This window comes from Colletotrichum tamarilloi (assembly GCF_030869305.1).
Source record: "Colletotrichum tamarilloi strain Tom-12 chromosome Unknown Scaffold_192.1, whole genome shotgun sequence".
NCBI classification, from domain to species: domain Eukaryota; kingdom Fungi; phylum Ascomycota; class Sordariomycetes; order Glomerellales; family Glomerellaceae; genus Colletotrichum; species Colletotrichum tamarilloi.
In genome coordinates, this window is record NW_026849575.1 from 22,880 (window position 1) to 34,518 (window position 11,639).

Consider the following 11,639-nt stretch of genomic DNA (forward strand, 5'->3'; position numbering starts at 1 on the left):
ACCGTCAAGTTTTATGCGATGCCACCGACCATTCCCCATCCCCCGCAATCCTAGCCAACCGCTCAAGCCACCACAACAGAATTCTGGGAGCCTACGGTCGGCGATAGGGGGCACTGCTAGAAAACCCCCTTGCCATTTCGTTCCGGGGTTAGATCACCTTCTTCTTAGTCATCAGTACCTAGAGGCGCTACAAACCATGTACTGCGGGCTAGCAGCGGGATGCCAACGCCTAGGGACAGCAAGCGAACCACAAGGCTTACTTCTGAAGGCGCCAAATGAGCGACGAAAAGGTTCAAGGCCACCCAGAATGTTGTACGGTCTGCTGTGGACGATGTGCGCCGGTCCCGACTGACCATGTGAATTCGACGGCTTGCAACATACCATTCTTTGGATTGGGATCTTTGCAACACTTGCTGTGGGGTCATGCGCCATCGGAGCTTGTGCCAACACTTAGTTAGGCGGGCGTGGAGGCATTTGCTTCGGTCGAGATACCCGGTACTTTTGGGTACTAAGCGGTTTATCGTCCTGCACCACCCATGCGTGTCCCCTGATACAGGCGGGTGTCTTTCACTCCTGCACGACCGCTGCCGCCTGGAGTGGCGGTGGTGCTGGGGGCGTCGCCACCCAAGTCTGGGCGGGAGCAGCGCAGCAACTAGTGGTCCAGAGGAATATGGCCTGGAGCTTTCTATGACCAACCGTTGCCCCTGGGCGCAGTCGCACCTGTTCCCCGGTGTGCAGGGCTGTACCCGTCCCACTGCCACGTTTCCTAGCGGGGCACAGGAGACCAAATTGACAGCAAACGACTGGTGTTCCGCTTTCGCCTCGGCCCAGTGGAGAACGCCCTACAACGCGAGCTGCTCAAGAGACCGGAATGCCATAGGCAGGCTTTCCACCAGTGTAACAGAGGCCGGCGTGTCGGCGAACAAGATTGGTTCGGCCACGAATCAGGCTATGAACATATGACGAAACGCGCCTGGGTTGGGAAAGCAAAGCATATGCGGGAGGCTCACGAACTTTTAGCCGCTCAAGCGCCAGTGCGCTGCATGCCTCTTTTTGCACTACTAACATCACGTTCAAAAAACTCCGCTTGGAACTGATCTCAAGTTCCACCACACAAGTGGTTGTTGCTGTTGCTATTCGGATCGGTACGCCTGTCCGCCCAGCAGGAAAGATCCTACGTAGCGAGTTCTCTATGTAACGCGAAGGGACACGGCTTGGTACGCCTCACTGACAAACCGAGTATACAGTAGCAGTCAGCGAAAAGGGCTTCATTCCTTTCATAACTCTCTGGTCTCTTCCCGTCTGCAAGTCTGTATCCTTGGCACCAGCACAGTTTGGTTTCTCACTGCTGTACCGACCCACTTTGGAGGTCCGGCTGACAGCTTTTGCCCTACCCGATCCAAGTGTTTGGAAACCGGGTTACGCACAGCATTATGTATCCGCTGCTCCATGGTTGCTTCTGCTGCGTCAAGTGCTTGTAGCCTGCATATTTCCATATGGTGCTTTTGATTTATTTCCAGTTCGGTCTTGCACGGAGATGCAATCATCTTTCACTTGAAGTTATGTCATCTAGTTGCCTAGCAACCTTTTAGAAATCCTACTGTGAGAACAAATCCCAGAGAGTTGATTCACTCCGCGAAGTGACAGATTTCTCAATACCATATGGCTTGGCGGATTGCTTACCTAACTTCCAGAAGCTTGCGCTAGTTGTGGCTTTCTGGACGACTCGATTCTGGAAATCAGCAATATCCACTTCTTCTTGCAGGGTCCATCCCGCAGGAGTCAGTGCATGACAGAAGCTTAAAATGGCTTTGGTGTCATCAAGGGGTGAGTCTAATTTACCAGACAGCATTTTTTTTTTTTGGATTACAGGGGTCCGCGAAGAGGTCTTCACCTTTCTTCAACTCTGATCTCGTTCCGCACGGACACGTAAGCCGTTTTTGATGCTTACACAGTGTATACTAAACCCTGGCGGATACATGCCAAACACAATATCCATCATTCGACGACCAACCCATACACTTGGGCAAGCTCTCCATCTCCAGTAACAGAGGTTGGGTAATCCAGAATCGGCTTTCCAACCCACTTAGAACCCCTGCTGGTGATGACACCGAAGCCAATGTTTGCTCCAAACCATGGATGGAGCAGCCCTGCCAACCTGAGGTTTTTCTGGGTTAAGTACTCCCGTACTAAGCCAGACTGTGTTGGTGGCAAGATGTCAAGCGTCCGTGCTGAAAGAAAGAAGTGTACATACTGTACTTTATTTGCTTGGAGGATTCTTAGACGTTGTCAGACTGAGGGCCTTTGAGACGTTTCGAAACGCGCTACGTGGCACGAGCATGACCCACCGCGTGGCGACCCAACGCACGTCCCGACGTGATGGACCTCGAGCCAGATTCGACGTCCATCACCGTTGCGAGGGAGGTGGTGGCGGCGAGCAACGAGAGCCTGCCATCACGAAGAGTACGAAACCTATCCACGAAAGCCCGACTGAGTCCAGACTCACCAAGAGATAATCGACAATGCGATCGACGGAGCAACCGAGATCGCTGGTGGTGGCCGGCGGACGACGACCACTCGAGCCGCAACCCTGGCTCAGGAACGCGCGAAGCCTGTTGAGGATGACGACACAGGGCTGCTCCTAACAATGAGCAAGCAGATCAAAGAGATACACGCAGCGATCGAGATCATGTTCGAGACGTGGAAGAAGTCGGAAACGTGGAACAAGAACGTTGAGGCAGAGCTTCGCGTGGTTACTTCGGAGCGGCAAACAGTTGAGAGCGAGCTACAGTCTGTCAAAGGAGAGCTACAAGCGATGAGAGAACGCGTGGGGGACGAAAGCGCCAAGACGAACGAGAACCTTGAAGCAATCTCGTTGGTGGCTGCGACGCGGAACAGCCCGAGTGTGTCATACTCGGACGTCGCGCGAAGCGGCTTAGGTGAGCAAGGTCGCGACTCGCAGGTAGCTACGCCAGGCAACGCGACGCTGCCGAGCCGCAGCGACCCTTTGATCTGTACGATCGACACATCAAGAGTTGAGAAAGGCAGCGACAAGCCCAACGCAGGTCGGATCCGGGCTACGCTGGAAAAGGTGATGCGCACGATGGAGGGACAAGGTAGCTGGCGCTGTCGGGTCATCACAGTAAACCCAAGGAACGCGGATAGAACCCGCATCAATTGTCGCGACGATGCTGAGCATAGGCTTGTCAAGCAGATGGCGGGAGAAAGCTTCGGTCCTGGAGCACACGTGCTACGAGACGAGCTCTATCCCATGAAGGTAGACAATCTGAAGCGAACTGAGGTACTGGATGAGAAGGGCAATGTCGGAGCTGAGGCGGCGAAGGCACTTTCCTTAGAAAACGAAACCACCGTTGCCAAAAAACTTCATGTTGACAATCACACTATGCATTCCTGTGTAGATGGCGCTGGTCCTCAGAGGGACCGATACTTGCCCAAGCTCAAGCATAAGTAATTAATATCAAGGAAATCTTGGAGAGAAATGATCTACTCCGTTTTGACGAAATCTTTTTGGCACCCTGTTTTCAGAATGTTCAGGACGATTGTCTACATAGTTTTCCGGGCCTGTGTGCCCGGGCTCCGAACTGATTTTCGGAAATCGCAAAATCGATTGTTGGACGGTAATGAGGCTCTCGCTCTAGAGGCATGAGGTTCTCTTTCGCGATTGGTGTGATGGCCGATGACTTCGTCACCCAAAGGTATCAAGAATTTGGAGTCCCTCAGGCTGGCGTTCAAATAAGCACGGAAAGACGAATTTGCCGCAAAGGACTGCCGCAGTGACCAGCTTAAGCCCTCGATACATAGAGCATAAGTTTCTCTCACTCGGTGCAGATCGCTCTGTCGCGGGGATGGGTCGTCACGATGCTTCGTTAACTCATGTGCGGCCTCGGTTGCGAATTTTCCGAGTGCCGCGTCAAATTATGATACCTCATTTCCTATTCAATCAGATTCTATTCGAGTACATGTGCATCTTTGCCATCGGAATTGTTGCTAGACAACAGCGACAGCGTTGATACCACAATACGTTCTCCGGCCGACTGGTTCGCAGTCTGTTTTTAGTTGAGGCGTCCCAGCATTGACCTGACTAGACCTTTTGCGAACTCACCGTTCGTTTCGATCAAGTCGGCGAACTCTTCATCCTCCCATAGTGTTTCCACATTACAGGCTGTGTACATAGTGACGAGCCTTCTGAGCCGATCCTCGTTTGTTCCGCCCGCCGTATTGTCATAGCAATATCGAATCAGCCGTACAACATCCTTGATACCTGTCTTAAACAAAGCGAATGACTCAAGGACTCGCCGAAGCTTGCCAAGCGACAGAGTCTGCAGACCTTCAACTCCGTAGCACTCTGCGAAGACATAGACCTGGGCATGGCCGAGAAAGACATCGGTGTAGTCGTCGTTCGCTTCGTTCTGGCGCACGATGGTGAGACTGGCATCTGGATACAACGATCTAAATTCGTCCCAGAGCAGTCCGTTCGTCGGAGGCGGAGCGTATGGGACTATCGACCGAATGCCCTTCTTGCCCTTGGTCACCCTTGAAGTCTGAATGAAATCAGCGCTCAGGTATGAATTATTGCGGCTTTTGTGTGGCGGGGCTTCGTAATCCTCTCTGTAAATGAACTGGCCAAAGCGAATAAACGTTGGGACGTCAATGCTCGCCCATTGAACACAACGTTCTTGGGCCTCTCTCATGCCGCCGTTCACCAACACATCGAGCGCTTCAGATTGAAGAGCGACCAGTGCGCTGTGAAGGTAGAAAACCTGATTCTCAACGCCTACGACGAACTTGAAAAAATCGGATACCAAGATTCTAGTCAACAATCAGTCAAGGGAAGCCACTAGCATCATGAGGGTTGCATACTTCTCGAAATCTACCTCCGCCATTTCAACAGCGTATGATGGACGAGTTTGCCGTGGCGATAACGCTGACACGTCGAAGCAGCGGACCGGGAAGGAGCTTTATTATGGTTACGTCCAATACAACTATGTTGTGCCGAGGACGATATTCTAGGCTAGGCAAGCTTTGGAGGGTTTTCCTTAGTCTCCAAGCACATTTTGTCGGGCCGCGCCGGCTATAGTGTTTGCGAGATGACATGTGCATATCGTCATGGCGGCAAAGATGGGGGATAGGATCGTGCGGCTACATAGAGTTAAGTTGGTGTAACATGGTGTAGTCAACTGCCGAGAACATATGACGCACGCCGAAAGCCTATCGACTCGTCTCGATAAGCCTTTCGAGTGGCACAGCTATTATGATCGAGGACACAAGGTGTCGCAAGATTCCAGACGAAACACACGAAGACCATCGCCGGATGTCTCGCCTTAGGCCTCCAGAAATCTGCGAACATCTTCAATTTCGCCTGGTTGCGCTTCCATCTTGGCAACAATCTCCTCGCAACTACGTAGGCAATAATATAACCCCAGGCAGTACTTTACAACATCATCCTGCATATAATACAATACCGAAGAGCGCAATGGATCTCGACTTCGTTAATGACAGCATGCCCACAGAGTTACAACCGCATGCCGACGTGATCTTAGGACCTCGCGGGGATGAAATGGACCCTGCTCGTCGATACTTGGCCAATTCCGAAGTCTTTGTCGCGGCGTCGCCCTATTTCGTATGCTCCTCCTGGGACCCCATTTTCACGAAGGCCATACTTTGTGATCCAAACAAGAATCAGAGTTTGGCTGGAATAGGACGATCCAAAGGCGATGGGCGTGCTCGTTTTTCAATCTCTGGTTGTCTGTTGCCTGCTCTCCTCTCCGCCCTTGCCCGGTTTCTCCAGTGAGTGGATCTGCCGGAGCTGGGTGAGGTCGGCCGTCCATAACCTCTTAGCATACCGTGGGCTTAAATGCCGGCGTCAGTGCCTCCACTGGCTCGCACACTCCGACATCAGTCGATTCGTCTACCTGTGCACCGTTCCTCTGGACGGCGCCTGCTGAAGACTCGCTTCTATCCTCTCGTCGATCCTTGAGAGCAGTCGAGGTCGGCTTTTGTCTCGGATGCTGCATTGTCGAAAATCGTCTCGATCGCCTGGTGGCCCGATCCGAGGTCCGTCTCGTGCAGTGCACATCGTACTACCCTTCATGACAGCTCTTCGGATGCGAGGGACAGGTCGATCGTCGTTGACGCATCGTTCTTCTCCAAGTCTGCGTGCCACGCGGAAGGAGGCTGCGAAGTGAGTACTCGCTCATCAGATCGGGTCCGCCTTGCCTTGCCGGCTCTCCGGCACCACATCGCCTCCCCACAGGTAGTCGTGGCAGTTGAAGTCTCTTATTAGGACTGCGTTCAACCTTTCACCTGTTCCTCCTCGGACATTCGTGATGGCCTGCCTTAGTAGATTACACGCCCGCCGAAGCATCTCCGGGTTCTGCACCGGCGCGTACAACGACGCCACTATCAGCCTTCGATCTGGGAGCCGGACGATAGCCGCCGTGATGTCTGGCCACGCTATTGGCACCTGTTCTGCCTCTACTCCGTGTGTTCACCTACATACATGAACTCTGTAGGGACCTTGATGAAGATGAAACCTAGTAGGTGAACAATAACCGTCTGGTGGGAATGCGCAGCGTAGACGAACCCTAACCAATTACCATTACTCCCCACTATACCACTACCCTTCCATTCTTGTCCTCTCACGAGTCGAAATCTGTCTTTTCATCACTATTCCCGGCATTCACAGACGGGCAAGCTGCCAAAGGTTCAAATGGTCCTTTTGAACCCTCCAGCAACACATCTCACATCTGGCTGGCCACATTAAGAGCTGTCTTCTGCTCTATGGCGTTCGCATGTCCCGATATTTGACACACCACAGAGTCAAGTTCTTCCGCAAATCTCTCACTTCGTTGATTCTTTGATAAAGTCAAATTCCCCAACATCCCCCGCTTTCTCTTCTTGTTTTGACGGCTTGAATGGAGCAAGGCGAGAGGTGGGCGGTGGCTGAAGTCAGCCCGTTCGAAGTCCACCACCACGATACCTCCATCCGCTGTATTGCGATTGCGTGAAACGTTGCGTAGCTTTGCGTCGCCATGAAGAACACCTGTCCTATGTAAGTTCTTGTACACCTGGGTAAGTGCGCCAACGTCTGCTTCGGTTGCTGGAGTGTTGGAGTCAAATAAAGGCGTTCCTGCCCAACTGAGAAGCAAGCCATGCATGCACACGCCACTGTCGTAGTACAACGGCAGGGTTTAATCTGTCCGTCCCAGGCAGACGGGAACAAGTCTTCCCTGAATCGAGCGAAGTCGATCGTATACCTCATTGTTGTGGCGAAGGCGGGCCACGTCGAGTGTCTCAACGCCTTTAGCAACAAGAATGTAGCCATGAGAGGACATCCTGACCTTAAAGAGTGAGCCGGTTGAGCCAGACAGGTGCAGTGGTACGACGTCAGCATCGCAACCACGGTCTTCGGCTAGCTGAGTACGGATGAGTCGGAGGATATCAAGTAGGTTTAAGTGCTGGGGTCCGTGATCCTGGAAATTCGGGCAGCGTTCATCCAGGGGCCAGCCGTTCACTAATCCGAGCAGACATTGTGGCGTACAAAATCGACGATCCAATATGTTTATCTGCTTCCCTTGGCTATAATGGCGGGTTGGCTGTGCCTCTTTACCGGCCGAGTCTGCGCTCGACTTCGTGAGAGCCTTTTCGCCCCCCGGGAATCGACCGTGTCGGTGTGGGTGAAGGAAGAGTCCCTTCTTCATCGTCACCGTTATCCCTCTGCTTTGCGTCGCTGTCGAGTCGCCTGCACCGAGCCCATGTCTGAATTGGCGAGCGCTTGAATCCTCGCCAGCGTTGGGGCTTGTACGGAGAAGAGCGCGCTTCCTTGCCCTTGCGCACTGCTTCGGGCGTGTTCCTCAGCACGTCGTCGTACTCTACAGCCCAGGTGTCGAGACTCACAGCAATATCGTGCCATGACAGCGGAGGTGGTTCAGCACGCAGAGCCTGAAGGATAAAGGCAAAGACCTGCGCAACAGCTATGCCATGGAACTTGTTCTCGTCGTCGTCCTCAAGAACGTCCGAGTAGGCACGCGCATAGAATAGCATACGACGGTGGGATCATCCAGAACGTGTAGGAAGACGAATGCCTCTCCTGTGCACACATATTCATACTGGATACCTCTGCCAACCATGTAGGAGAAGAGCTGGGTGATGACAGCGGCAACGAGCGATCTCGATGCATACGCAAACGCAAACCCGTCACCGTCCTTATTTATTCCGTCGCGTTCCGGTCTATTCTCAGACTCCAGACCGGTGACAACCCCGTCGCGTCGCAACTTATGCGGTGCCTTGTACTCAATCGCCAGAACCGGAATGTTTCGGCCGGACGAGGTGCGGCACAGCTTGGAGTGCGGTGTTGTAGTGTCCGCCGACCGCGTTGACTCTGGCACCGTTGTCCAGCAACATTTGGGCGATGCTTTCACGACCCTCGGCACACGCAGCCTGTAAGGCGTTGCCGTACCATCCACCCTGATCGTTGACATCTGCGCCGTCCAGGACGAGTTTCTGAACGATGCAGTAGAAACCTTCGGCGCATGCCATCTGAAGAGCATTGCCATAACAATGGGGTCGGTCTTTGGCAAACAGCGTATTCGAAAAGTCCAAAGCGCCATTCGTGCATTTGGTACAAAATGCCGTGACATCATTCAGGGCCGGTATCTTTCCCTTGGTGGACATGTTGTATGACGAATCGTCTGTGGGAAATGCAGTCATGGCTTACTAGGTATTCATTCGGTTGCAAGTGATGAGTGAAAGAGTCTAAAGGAGTCTGAAGGTAACTAGACCAACACGCCAAATTTTCAAAGCATAGCTTAGCAATGACACACGTGAGAATGCACGTGCCATCAGTCAAAATCTCATTGTCCACTTCTGAGGGATCGACGAAAATCGAGTGGTGGCCACCTGCTTCGTGTCGCCCAGTCAATTCTGGGAGGCGACCATTGAATGTTGACATGCATCATCCTCGTGGCGTCAAGTACATCGGCGCTCGAAGCTCTGGGGCCTCAATAACGCGTTGACGTATGTACATCACAGATTGATTGTTCACAAACAGCCACCTTTCAGAAAAGCCTGGGTTGCGCAACTGCTCCTACTTCACCAGAGATATATCCTGCAAATTACAAAAAACGTTACTCCCTAACATAGTACTCTGAGCAGTCGGAGTCAAAGTCATACGTCTCTTCCTCAGTTGTTGTCTCCTCCGCGTCTTGGATCGGATCTTCGCAAGGAGGATCGCCGATAGGCCATCTGTCAAGGCCTTCGCGTTGTTTGCGAGACATGAGAAACCTCTCCTCGAATGCCTCTCGCACCATCCTTCGTGTTTTGTACTTGAATATTCTGTGATGGGAAACCACGAACATGGTCGCATTGAAGGCCATATTCCGATCGCATAACTCGGGCAAGTTCAGAACAAAACCGTAAAGCAGCCTGAACGCCGAGTCGCGTGCGATACTCTTGAACCCCGAGATCCTATGCCGCTCATCCGGATCCCAGTCGTCTTTTCCTTGTCTCATATCACTCATAATATCACGCAAAGAGCGCCCTGCAAGGACGTCGACTTGACGGGATTGGAGGATTCTGCAGAGGGAATGGTAGTCGGAGAGACGAGTTGGCATGGAGCGAAAACTCATTCGAAAACCGCGACGCAAGCCACGTTCAATAACATCGGAGTACGATGCGCTACCTTCGGTACTGGTGTGAGTACAGATAGCGCCTGTCGCCTGCCGTAAAGCCAGGGGGTCGTCCGGGTCGTAGTTGTTTAGCCTCGCGTTTGATACAGACTGGGACGGCGTCATGGGCTCAATGGCAGGGTGCTCGTTGCACTTCGTTATGATTCTGTTTCTGTTCTGATCCAACTCTTCCCAAAACGAGTAAAGATCATCTGGCAATGCTCGAGTCCGCACATCGCTGATGACTTCTACTGCTGATCCACCATGGTATCTCACCACACCACGCCGACCGTCGATTTCCTTCACCGCCTGCCGAATCTTTTGGATGAGAAAAGCCAATTTCCGTAAGTTATTCCGGTTTTTTGCCTCCCAATCACGGACATCCTGCTTCACGTTGCGAAGATTGACGTCTGCGAACCGATTTTGTTGATGGTAGGCAACAACAAGGAGTGGGGTCTGCGAGAACCAGAGTTGAGGAGCAACTTCTTCCATCAAAAGCGGCCTACGGGCAGCTCTGGTCTTGATTTCGAGAGTCGACTCTACACCGATGGGCCTGGTCTTCGTGCTGATAATGGCTACCTTACCGTTTGCCGACTCGAGTGCCTGTGAGACAAACATTGAGCCCAGGCGATCAGACAGACCATCGACATCGTCCGACTTCGTTCCAGACATGTTGGAATCGAGTACGCCAGCAACGCATCCGTCGGTCTCATGCCGTAAGAGAACCCTCATTCCGCCAAAATGATATGAAATAATTCTGCGATGTCCAGTACTTCCTACGAGCCCTTGCGTGTATTTTTTTTCGAAGTTGTGGCCGAAACCCCTGAAGCCCTTGATGGTTTCCTTCGAGTTTTCTTCTACGCGTGTAAGTAACAGCGTCCTTTCACCGGCAATCTCAGCCTTGATCTCGAAGCTATCAGACGCGGATGCCTCCACGAAGCGCAACAACTTTCGCATACTATTTCTGTCGGTGATAATGTCGACATCACTCAACTCAAAGTCGGGATTTTGAGCACGAACGGCACGAAACAAAGGCTCCAGTGGATACTTTGGACATCGAGCAGCGTTTTGATCAACGTATCTCGTCCCAGAGTCAGGTGTCATTCGTGGGGACCCCGATGGCGGGGCCCAAAGAGGTGGAAGGCCTCATGATGGGTTAGGATATCTACATGATGAGGCGTGTTACAAGCGTCTTACCTGGAACCGCAATAGTCGGCGTGGCTCCCTCAACCCAATTATAGGAAGCGACATACTGGAGGCGTTCGATGGTGGCATCACATGCCGGAGGTGTGTTGAGGACGGAGCGAGCTATTTCAGCCACAGTAGAAGACATGCCTAACCTACAGATGTGTAGTTGCGATGTTGTGTAATGCGCGGTGGAGGAACCGGCGGAGGTAGGCGTTGGTAGTGAGCAAGGAATATGTTACACGTTGAATGTTAGAACTGAGATGGATAGATGAGTGCTGTTATGGTCTTTGAGCAACCCCTCTCTGGGGTGGGATATCTGGATGGCGTCATCGGCAGCTCATAAGTTTCTCAGGCGCTCCTGCCAGTACAAGGCACTCATGAGACCAAGTCAAAAGTGATCGAATGAGAGCCCACGGTCCATAGCGTATCGTTCATGCCCACCCATCAGAAGCAAGCCGCATGCTGACTGAACTCATTTACGATTCGTCATCATAGTGTTATCATACCGTCGTCAGCCAAGGCGACTCCTCAACACCAACTGGCCTTTGGTGTTGCATCTGCGCTGCAGAGGGGCCTTCAGGTCAGGATTGGCTTCCAAGGGATAAACGCCAATCATTGATGTATATCTACTGCAGGCTCATTAGCACTCGCCAGACCTGTATCATGCTCCTGCTGATGTTATCTCTACTCGAAAGCATCGACAAAAGCGAGAACGAAACCCTAGAAACCGAGGCAAGAACAGCGGCACATCACACCCCGAAGGAT

The 11,639-nt window shown here is 52.4% G+C and overlaps 7 protein-coding genes across 7 annotated transcripts; 2 read left to right on the top strand and 5 right to left on the bottom strand.

Moving 5' to 3' along the window:
* Positions 1-2,379: 2,379 nt before the first annotated feature.
* Positions 2,380-3,468, top strand: CTAM01_16036 (uncharacterized protein; the record flags this gene model as incomplete). Its single annotated transcript, XM_060532029.1, has 3 exons — positions 2,380-2,463; positions 2,513-2,903; positions 3,437-3,468. The coding sequence occupies 3 exons, from the start codon at positions 2,380-2,382 to the stop codon at positions 3,466-3,468; spliced, it is 507 nt and encodes a 168-aa protein (XP_060373388.1).
* A 605-nt stretch (positions 3,469-4,073) lies between these two features.
* Positions 4,074-4,904, bottom strand: CTAM01_16037 (uncharacterized protein; the record flags this gene model as incomplete). Its single annotated transcript, XM_060532030.1, has 2 exons — positions 4,074-4,830; positions 4,882-4,904. The coding sequence occupies 2 exons, from the start codon at positions 4,902-4,904 to the stop codon at positions 4,074-4,076; spliced, it is 780 nt and encodes a 259-aa protein (XP_060373389.1).
* A 590-nt stretch (positions 4,905-5,494) lies between these two features.
* On the top strand, positions 5,495-5,812 carry CTAM01_16038 (uncharacterized protein; the record flags this gene model as incomplete). Its single annotated transcript, XM_060532031.1, has 1 exon — positions 5,495-5,812. One exon carries the CDS (start codon positions 5,495-5,497, stop codon positions 5,810-5,812), a length of 318 nt encoding a protein of 105 aa, XP_060373390.1.
* Positions 5,813-6,886: 1,074 nt separating this feature from the next.
* On the bottom strand, positions 6,887-7,414 carry CTAM01_16039 (uncharacterized protein; the record flags this gene model as incomplete). Its single annotated transcript, XM_060532032.1, has 1 exon — positions 6,887-7,414. The coding sequence occupies one exon, from the start codon at positions 7,412-7,414 to the stop codon at positions 6,887-6,889; it is 528 nt and encodes a 175-aa protein (XP_060373391.1).
* A 212-nt stretch (positions 7,415-7,626) lies between these two features.
* CTAM01_16040 (uncharacterized protein) lies at positions 7,627-8,064 on the bottom strand (the record flags this gene model as incomplete). The annotated part of the gene is made up of 1 exon (XM_060532033.1): positions 7,627-8,064. One exon carries the CDS (start codon positions 8,062-8,064, stop codon positions 7,627-7,629), a length of 438 nt encoding a protein of 145 aa, XP_060373392.1.
* A 249-nt stretch (positions 8,065-8,313) lies between these two features.
* Positions 8,314-8,694, bottom strand: CTAM01_16041 (uncharacterized protein; the record flags this gene model as incomplete). Its single annotated transcript, XM_060532034.1, has 1 exon — positions 8,314-8,694. The coding sequence occupies one exon, from the start codon at positions 8,692-8,694 to the stop codon at positions 8,314-8,316; it is 381 nt and encodes a 126-aa protein (XP_060373393.1).
* Positions 8,695-9,146: 452 nt separating this feature from the next.
* Positions 9,147-10,790, bottom strand: CTAM01_16042 (uncharacterized protein; the record flags this gene model as incomplete). Its single annotated transcript, XM_060532035.1, has 1 exon — positions 9,147-10,790. One exon carries the CDS (start codon positions 10,788-10,790, stop codon positions 9,147-9,149), a length of 1,644 nt encoding a protein of 547 aa, XP_060373394.1.
* Between the last annotated feature and the right edge of the window lie 849 nt (positions 10,791-11,639).